Source organism: Eurytemora carolleeae, unplaced genomic scaffold (genome assembly GCF_000591075.1).
Source record: "Eurytemora carolleeae unplaced genomic scaffold, Eaff_2.0 scaffold2113, whole genome shotgun sequence".
In the NCBI taxonomy this organism is placed as follows: Eukaryota; Metazoa; Arthropoda; class Copepoda; order Calanoida; family Temoridae; genus Eurytemora; species Eurytemora carolleeae.
In genome coordinates, this window is record NW_019398006.1 from 7447 (window position 1) to 18116 (window position 10670).

General features: G+C 33.5%; 2 protein-coding genes across 2 annotated transcripts in view; both read left to right on the top strand.

The window, feature by feature from the left end:
* The window catches only part of LOC111716575 (uncharacterized), a 26914-nt gene that overhangs the window by 3744 nt on the left and 12500 nt on the right, over positions 1-10670 (top strand). The window lies entirely within an intron of this gene.
* Positions 9636-10670, top strand: part of LOC111716578 (dual specificity protein phosphatase 19) — a gene marked incomplete in the record, with an annotated part of 3567 nt that continues 2532 nt past the window's right edge. The window contains 1 exon segment of the mRNA XM_023492061.1: positions 9636-9774. Coding sequence (XP_023347829.1) covers positions 9667-9774 — 108 coding nt within the window.

The following is a 10670-nucleotide window of genomic DNA, read 5'->3' on the forward strand; positions in this document are numbered from 1 at the left end:
CCCCCCCCAAAAAAAAGTTCGTATAATTCATCCTCAAATTTTATTTCTTCTGAGCTGAAAACTTAAGAATAGCGGATATCTTTTTCTTAATCTCCAGATTAATTAACCGATCGGGATTAAGAATATCCCATTCTAAAGTTTTCAGCTCAGGTGGAATAATTTTATGCTGATTTACTTTCGGTCATCTTAAAAATTCCAATTCCTCAATTTCAATTAAGAATTACTAATCCTCAGGAAAAATGCTTTTCAGATATCCTAATTCACTAAGTGCAGGTGGACACGTATAGGAACCCCATCAAGAACACCGCAGTGGAGAAGAGAGTCATAGAAAATCAACAACAAGAACTTCAACATCATTTTTTACTTAAATCATGGATGTTTTTTTGTCTAGTTACCGTCCTTACCCTTTTTTCGACTGAGAGCCTTAATTTTTCTGTTTTTGTCCAGCTACTTACCATATCCGTCGAATACAGGCATTTTGAGATTTAAAGTTAGTTCATCGTCAATATCAACGAATTAATCTGAATATTTTAATCTATTCACAATCAAAAGTCGGAATACTCTATAAGTTGTTATTTTTATCTTCGAAACTTTATTTTTCTGTTGTTGTCCAGCTATACTTACCATATTCATTGAATACAGGCCCGACATTTTGAGATTTCAGGTTCGTTCATCGTCAAAATAGACGAATTCGTCTAAACATTTTAATCTTCACTTTAAAAAGTCAGAATACGCTTTAATTTTTTATTTTTAACTTAGAGACTTAATTTTTCTGTTGTTGTTTAGCTACTTTCCATATCCTTCGAAAACAGGCCCGGCATTTTGAGATTTCAAGTTCGTCCATCGCCAAAATCGACGAAAAATAAGTTTACAAAGGATATAAAATTCAGGATATATGTATAAAAATTATATGATGACATTCTTGAATGCTGATTTTCGATGGTTCTCTTCTCCACTGCGGTGTTTTTGATGGGGTTCCTCTGCGCGTCCACATCCATATAGTTATAAGTAGGATATCTCCGAAAAGAATTTTTCCAGAGGATTAGTAATTAGGAATTTGATTTTTTAAAATAAAAGTGTTCAAACTCGTTCGACCAGAAAAGATAATACCAGAAAAATTTGATTTAAATCGAATATCGAGCATCCAGAAGAACTTTCTAGGAAGAGTCGCAAAATTTTAAGGCATATTTCCACAAACGACAAACTTACACGGCCACCAATAACGTTTTCCAATCATAATACAAAATCNGCTGTTTGTTTGTCAAGTCCGGTCCAATGCTAATATCTTTGTATTTGGTTTTAGATAAGTTCCGTGCAGATCTAAGAACTTCATCTCGGAGGTGTAGATTACGAAAGCCAACGATCATAGGTCTAGGTTTCACTTGATAGTTGATATTGTCCTTTTTCTCGCCAATTCGTACAGTATACTTAAGTAGGATATCTCCGAAAAGAATTTTTCCAGAGGATTAGTAATTAGGAATTTGATTTTTTAAAATAAAAGTGGTCAAACTCGTTCGACCAGAAAAGATAATACCAGAAAAATTTGATTTAAATCGAATATCGAGCATCCAGAAGAACTTTCTAGGAAGAGTCGCAAAATTTTAAGGCATATTTCCACAAACGACAAACTTACACGGCCACCAATAACGTTTTCCAATCATAATACAAAATCTTTCACATCTTAAAAATCGGTTAATATCAAAAGGGTGCATTTAAATACAATTAGAACAAAAAATATTATTTGATACCAACTCGATCCATTTTCAGTAACTATAAATTTTGACCTCCAGAGGAGGTCATGAATGTAGGTCATCTAAATTTTAAAATTTACAGAAATAATGTTATAATATTTTTGCTTTTCTTATCTTTTGATTTTTAAGAGAAAAAATAAGTTTCGCGGATTTTTTTTGAGCCATTGTAGTACAAATAAAAAAGTTACAATAAAATATTAATATAGCAGGAGAGTTGCACAAAAAAGGTACAATTTTGCACCAGACGCCGCTAATCACACTTTTATGTCATATCTGGTAAAAGAGCAGAAATCTAATTTCAATATTGCTTTGATTTTCTCCGGTTCGAAAGGGGGTCATTTACATACCTTGTCGAATAAGTATCTGCAAAAATAAGCAAAGTTATTGTGAATTTTTTTTCAATGTAGCATTGTTAAGAAGTTAATTTATCTCGCATTGCAGAAAGTTATAAGACACTCAACAAAAAGAAATAAATTCATATATGGAAGAAGCAATGTCGCAACACGATGATGTTTATCAAAATCGACATGTCCCTCATTACGCTGAGGAAACCCTTCATAGAGAAGAAATGATCCCTCATCAAAGAGAAGTAATCCCTCACCACAGAGAAGTGATCCATCACCACAGAGAAGTGATCCCTCACCACCGAGAAGTGATCCCTCACCACAGAGAAGTGATCCCTCACTACAGAGAAGTGATTCCTCACCAGAGAGAAGTAATCCCACATAATAGAGAAGAAATTCCGGAAGTCCACCAATTAACGATGATAATTCTTTTAATCATCCCAATACTTCTAATGTGCATCCCAATACTGCTCATGTGTATCCCTATACTGCTCATGTGCATTCCGATTCTCCTAATGTGCATTCCCATACTTTTAATGTGCATATCTCAACTGTTGGCATGTATTTACCAGATGACAGCATGGATATTTTTACTAGAGTTTGTTCTCCCTTTTCCTATGATCTTAATTCCTCTACTCTTAATTAAACAACGCACACAACTACATGTTATAATCTCATTTGTCAAAATATTATCCATCATTTAGAACTTGCACCCTGATCTGTCGTCAACAGTTATATCATCCATGGATAAAACCATCTTTTACATGTGCAAAACACAATCAATATTTACTAAAATTATTGATGTTAAATGTCAATTTACGTTTCCAAAACAACACTCATAAAAATGTGAGTGAAAAGATGTTTCATTTTATTGTTATATTTTTTGAAGATCATATCTTTTGATTCCTGAGTTTTGTACTTAAAGTATTTTTATTTCAGATAAAATGGATGAATGGCGGTTACATACTGAAAATCCTGGAAGAATGATTGAGGCACGGGATAAAATTTATATTTTAAATTTAAAAAATTCATGAGAATCTATCCATCATCTATAAACCCCCCCACACCCCTTCCTGAAATTTTTATACATGGAATCTGTCAATTTTTATGTCAAAAACATGACAAGCCGAGGGTTGGAGTGGGAAATATTTTTTATAAAATATGTTTTCAATTTGAGTGATTCATTAAAATAAAAATTAAAGGCTAGAAGGATCCTGCTCTCTTCTTTGGCGCCCTTATTTCTTTCAAAAGGGGGGGGGGCTTCCCACCTTTGCCCCACTCCCCTAAAGCCACCTTTGATTCTAGCATTTACAATTACTGGGGTAGAGGTTTAAAAAAGCAATTTAAATTTTTACTTAATCGCGTCGATGAATTTAGCTGAGTGGTTTTCTGATTAATATGCAGGGTGTCCTTAAAAATAATTTGCAATAGGGGTATTGGGTGCTGAGGGAACAATTTTCGTTTAATTTTAACAATCAAAGTGTCATTGGAATGCTCTCTATTACATTTATTTCAAGGTGTAATTTTTTTCATTCTAGATCCAATACTTTTTTGTTACAACCACAATCACCTCTTTGCATGGAGGGTCAGTTGAAATTACGCTTACAGTCGCCTAAACCGGTTTTTGGTTGAACAGTTTACTCAGAGCATTGAGTATTATTGCGCTCAGAAACATGCTTGAGCGGTATGATATGTTATGTTGGGATCATTAACTCGAAAATAAGGATATTATCTGTATTTTCGAATAGATGAAAAATTTTAAATTACATTTTTTCTTGAAGAATACTAGAATAATTTTTCCAAGAATTCTATCAATGAATTTTAATGGGATTAAGAAAAGGCTTCGAAGTTTGATTTTGTCCTGCTTAACTTGTATTTTTTTTCGCAGCGTGGAAGTTAAACAATTTAAATTTATACTTTTTTTGAAGGAGTTGAAGCAGGAGAACTCTATGTTGAAGGAGATGATGTGGAAGGTGAGTGGGGACCTGGATAACATCAGGGCGGTGATAAAACCTTTCTTAGATGAAGCACTCAATCCTTTTCGCAATCACACTCTTCGCATTTCTCGTGATAATGCGATGCTTCCGATTAGAGGTAATCATATTTGTAATTTTTTTTTAGGGTCAAAAAAGGGTTTTTACGGTTTTTAATGCTAATAGTCTTGAATGTTTGTTCCAGTAAATAATGTTTGTGTATGGGGTATTTTTCTCACATTTTTGTCCGGCGCCTTTTTCCTTTTAGATATAAGGATTAAGGATTATGGTGCTAAATATCTGTGTAGATTAAATGTTAGAGATTTTGTAGAAAAATTAAGTACAGTACTTAATTTTGTAAGCTTTTTTGAATTTTTTAAATGCTTTTTCATCACATGTAATTTATACTCCAACAAAATTAAAAAATTTAACTAAATAAAATGTAAAACTTAATGAACATTTCTGGCCTGATTTGCGGATCCGGATCAAGGAAGCCAAATTGTTGCGGATCCAACGGATCCGGATCCTAAGCACTGCCCATTTTTCCGTGTTGATATTGAATTTTGAGCGAAATTTCCAACCAGACAGTTAAAAATTTGCTTGTTGACATTTGAAATAAACTTACAAATTTCAGAGGAGGAAATACCACCGGAGTTTCGATCTATTTTCCCCCAGAACCTTGGTTCTACACCAGTTCCTCAGCAATCACATTTCAAAAGATGTAATCTGGATACGACGAGAAGACAGGATAGGGTATAACAATAACAAGTTGTAAAGTCTAAACTTACATTATTTCAAATACAGGGGTCACTCACACAGGATGAGACTTCAGGAATTTATATTCAACCTTTTTTTTTGTCAAATTTAAATGATTTAATAATATTTAAGGCCCGAGGATAAAATTAAACCAGATTGTCAAATTCAAAAGTCTCAGCCGTTGTTTTAGCCCTGTTTGTTTATTCTTTGAAATTAATTTTGTTTGTCAGTCATTTAATTTGATACCCCTGCTCCAGATTGATCAAAGAGACAGGAGTGAACCTAATCCCACAGAGCAGAATAATTTACAGCAGACAATTGATGGAGTTTCTATCCTACAGACATATCTTCGGGATTATACGCAGCAAACATATCCTGGAGTTTCTACCAAGATCACATATCATGGGGATTCTACGCAGCAGACATATTCTGGAGCTTCTACCAAGATCAGATATCCTGGGGATTCTACGCAGAAAACATATGAACCTCATGTAAGCATGAGTTCAGCCTGCAACGAATTTACGCATTTATATATTAAACCGGAACCGGAACCTGCAGTAGGAATAGAACAGAAACCTGATATTTATTCTAAGGAGTACAGCACTATGATCCATGTCCCCCTGTTTGATCATGATGCTGAAGAAGAAAGCTCATTTCCTGGTTCAAATGGCAATATCCAAGATCATTCTCCACTTCACTCACCCAGCCCCCAGCCATGCATTTCCCCCTCGCCTCTTCAAGATAATTATGCCGGACACCCGGATCCTGTTTCCTTCCAGTTTAGTGAGAATCAGAACGTAAATGCTACTGATAAACTTCGTCTTGCGGTTGAGGTAAGGTTAAAAAAACTTCCGAACAAGAGTAAAAATGCGTCACAATGTAATCAGTGCAACTTTTCATCACCATTTAATCGAGGTTTGATGAGGCATACTACAATGAAGCATGGTCCCAAATCTCTAACTAAAGCAAAACTCTCCAAAACGTCTTTAAGTAAACACGAACGAAACGAGCCTGGTGATGAATCTGAAAATGTAAAGACCTCCTCAAAAGTTGGTGAGAAATACCGTCAAGTGGTGCAGTGTAACCAGTGTGAGTACTTGACGTACACACCAGCCAGACTGTTAAAACACAAATATTTAAAGCACACTGATAAGAAGTATAAATGCAATGAGTGTTCCTTTTCATCACGCAAAAGTACTTGGTTATTGCAGCACAAACGAAAAGAACACTGTATAACCTACACCTGTGATAAATGTCCATTTACTACTCTTCGTAAAATAAAATATAACAAGCACATGAGAAGTCACGAAGCTGAAGGTTCTAGTATTACTGAGGTGGTGGATGTGAACAAATCTACCAACTGTAACTTTAAAATTGTTGAAAACCTTGATGGCAGGAAACATGAATGCAAGAAATATTATTGTAAGCAATGTGAATATTTTAATACTGATACAGAGGACTTGAGAATGCACACATTGTATAGGCATATGATTGAAAGTAGAAAAACTGAGCCTGCCAAGTTGAATCCCTTAATTTCTAGACCTTTAAAGAAATCAGCTGATCTGGCCGAAGGAGAAATATTAGTTCATAAATTAAGTTCTAATGGATTACAAAATGTTCCTAAACAGTTTTGTGATGATAACGACTTTTCTTCCACTACTGAGACTGGACTGGAGACACACAAAGCTAAAATGCATCTCAATTTGTGTATAGACGACACTATTCCGGCCGAATCACAAAAGAACATTAAAATCTACTATTGTGATTATTGTGACTTTGTCTCCAAATTTGAGGGAGGATTGAAAAGACACAAGACAAGAATACACACTGCTCCCTCTTCCACCTCAAATAAGAATAAGCTGACAAACGACACTATTCCGGCCGAATCACGAAAGAACACTAAAATCTACTTCTGTGATTATTGTGACTTGGTCTTTAAATTTGAGGGAGGATTGAAAAGACACAAGACAAGAATACACACCACTCCCTCTTCCACCTCAAATAAGAATAAGCTGACAGACGACAATATTCCAGCCGAATCACGAAAGAACACTAAAATCTACTACTGTGATTATTGTGACTTGGTCTTCAAATTTGAGGGAGGATTGAAAAGACACAAGACAAGAATACACACTGCTCTCTCTTCTTCCTCAAATAAGAATAAGCTGATAAACAAAAAGATTATAGGACATTCTGTTGAGTCAACTCAAGATAACCTGGACAAAGAATGTTCTAAGACGGAATCTCAAGATCTTCCTTCTGAGGAAGGGATATATATTTTGTAGAATGGCCCTCCCCCTAAAAAAATAGAGATAAACGCCCCCCCTTCATATTTTTTTCTTAAAAAATTCACAATTTTTCCCCTTGTAACCATTTATTTTTCCTAGTTCAGGGTTTTTCAATACGCACCAACAGTCTTTTACGAGAAAAGAAAATTATTTTTAAAGAATGGGGGGAAATGTTCTAAAGAAAATATATCCCCCTGTCCTAAGGGAAGAAAACGTGTTATGAAAGATTGTGACATGTGTGATTTTTCCGCGGACAGGAAGAGCATATTGAGAAAGCACATGAAAAAGATACATTTTCAATGTGACCAATGTGAACAGTTTGCAGCGACCAAATTTGGTTTGTACGTACATAAGAGGAAAAATCACGGTAAGGCCGTAAAACCGGTTCCTACAGACCATCTCCACGGGGAAAACAAAACACAAAAAGACTCTGTAAAATCTAAAGAGGTTGAGATTCAAGTAATCCCAGGGGATCATACAGAAGAGGAGGATCTTATCCCCAAAGGGAATATAGAAACCCCGTTCTATAATCCAGAATAAAGATTTATCTGAAATGCAATTAGAAGATCTCATGTTTAATTGGAATCTCCGCCTAATTTGAGGTGATTATTCTTCGATTTTTTTGCAATATTTTGCAAAAAGTTGCATCATGAATCTTATTTTTTATAAAACCTTCCGATCTGTCAACATTTTTGCAAAATGCAAAGTATTGAATGCTTCTTATTGTTTAGGAGNATATATATATATTTTTTAGTATCAGCGATACAGCAAATAAATACCAGAAAGGAATTACCCTTTTTTATGAAAGGAGAGACTAGATGCCATATTCCTCTCCAATTTTGGTTTATCTCTTTAACCCCCCGGCATCACAGGGGGGTCCAAAAATCAATCTCTAGGAAATGCAAAAACCCGTAATTACTATATTTCATTTAGACGAACGAAAATATCTTAATCATCAATCTCTTTAAATAGATCGACGATCCCGTACAGTATAATATTCAAAGTATGTATAACCAAAAAGTATTAACGAAAACTTACTGCCTTTCCTGATTATTAGAATTACATCATTTATCTTGAAGTCTGTAATATTTGTGTAAAATTGATGTGATATGTAAACAACATTCCCTAATTTTTTCTCTAGTTTTCATATATGTAAAGAATTATGAACATTTTGAATTTTATATTGTTTAAAGAAAATTAAGTTTTATTTAAAGAAGATTTGTGCCAAAATATAATATTTAAACGTTACTTATTGATGAATGTTTGTTTAAATGTATGTTTTTGATGAAAAGTATATTTTTTTGAGATTATTTAATATTTCTAGTTAAATTTTTTAAAGCATATTCTCTTGTGTACAGCTAATGTGATACTTTCGGATAAAAAATAAACTCTTATAGTTATTGTGAAGAACTCGGAAAATTTAATATCCACGATGGAGTATAGTCAATAAAAAGATATTATGTGAATTTTTCTGTACAGAAATGTATGTTAGAAAAAAAAAATAGATTTGTATTTGGGAGAAATTTATTTTTTAGCAAATCTTGAAATTTGTCTTTTTAAATTATCTTTCAATGCCAATTAAAATCTTTTTTTCATATTTTTTTATTCTGTTGATGCCAATCTGCATAAGCCTCATTAAACAAGTTTTATTTTAAGTTCTTAGTTTCAGAAAAATGTTAGGAGAGCTTACAGCTGGACGCGGACGGTTACGACCGACTAAGACAAGGATAACGACGGCGGACGGTCGGGTTTTTATCCAAGATGGCGATAGAATAGATCAGGTTCAGATAGGGATTGCCAGCTCTTTAGTTATACTTAATTTCTTAAAGGGACTGTAGACGTAATATCATGGTACCCGTCATCTGCAGCTAGAATAGTGTGTCCGATTAACAACAATACCCTTTAATTCTTAATTTTCCGCAGAATTGTTGAACTCGTTGAAGAAAAATTGATGGCTGAACACCTGATAGAATATTTATGAAAAATTGATGGTTGAACACCTGATATAATATTTATGAAAAATTGATGGTTGAACACCTGATATAATATTTATGAAAAATTGATGGTTGAACACCTGATATAATATTTATGAAAAATTGATGGTTGAACACCTGATATAATATTTATGAAAAATTGATGGTTGAACACCTGATATAATATTTATGAAAAATTGATGGTTGAACACCTGATATAATATTTATGAAAAATTGATGGTTGAACACCTGATATAATATTTATGAAAAATTGATGGTTGAACACCTGNGGTCATTAAAATTCAATTTGATTTTATTTTAGGAATTTCGATCACTAATTAGGCGTGCAGCCAAAAAATTGGAAGATTTGAACCAAAAATGAAGGCAGCCCCCCCCCCCCTACATCAAATGTGCCAACTCCACCATCCCCTTTATTTTTTAGCAAATCTTGAAATTTGTCTTTTTAAATTATCTTTCAATGCCAATTAAAATCTTTTTTTCATATTTTTTTATTCTGTTGATGCCAATACTGCATAAGCCTCATTAAACAAGTTTTATTTTAAGTTCTTAGTTTCAGAAAAATGTTAGGAGAGCTTACAGCTGGACGCGGACGGTTACGACCGACTAAGACAAGGATAACGACGGCGGACGGTCGGGTTTTTATCCAAGATGGCGATAGAATAGATCAGGTTCAGATAGGGATTGCCAGCTCTTTAGTTATACTTAATTTCTTAAAGGGACTGTAGACGTAATATCATGGTACCCGTCATCTGCAGCTAGAATAGTGTGTCCGATTAACAACAATACCCTTTAATTCTTAATTTTCCGCAGAATTGTTGAACTCGTTGAAGAAAAATTTATGGCTGAACACCTGATAGAATATTTATGAAAAATTGATGGTTGAACACCTGATATAATATTTATGAAAAATTGATGGTTGAACACCTGATATAATATTTATGAAAAATTGATGGTTGAACACCTGATATAATATTTATGAAAAATTGATGGTTGAACACCTGATATAATATTTATGAAAAATTGATGGTTGAACACCTGATATAATATTTATGAAAAATTGATGGTTGAACACCTGATATAATATTTATGAAAAATTGATGGTTGAACACCTGATATAATATTTATGAAAAATTGATGGTTGAACACCTGATATAATATTTATGAAAAANTTCCTTGCACAAAAAATATTTTCAGAAATATCTATGCAACAGCAACTGCCCCCCCCCTCAAGAAATATTTGTTTTACCCTGCATCTAGAAGCTAGCTTTAAGAAAATAAAATTTTTGGAGGAATAACTTTAAAGATTAATAAATTATCTCTCTCCTCTGGTCTTAAGCAAAAGCTAAAGAAAAATGTTCTAGTTACTTACTTACTTACTTGTAGAGTAATCTGCAGAGGGCCTCTAAGTTAGAACTTTTAAAGCTCTCAACATTTAAAAATTATATCAAAACTTTTTTGTCTAGATTTCAGAACATGAACCAGGGAACAGGCATTAAATCCAAATTCAAAATTATTTTTTTATTATTATTATTAATTAATATTTCAATTTTAGTATTCAATATTT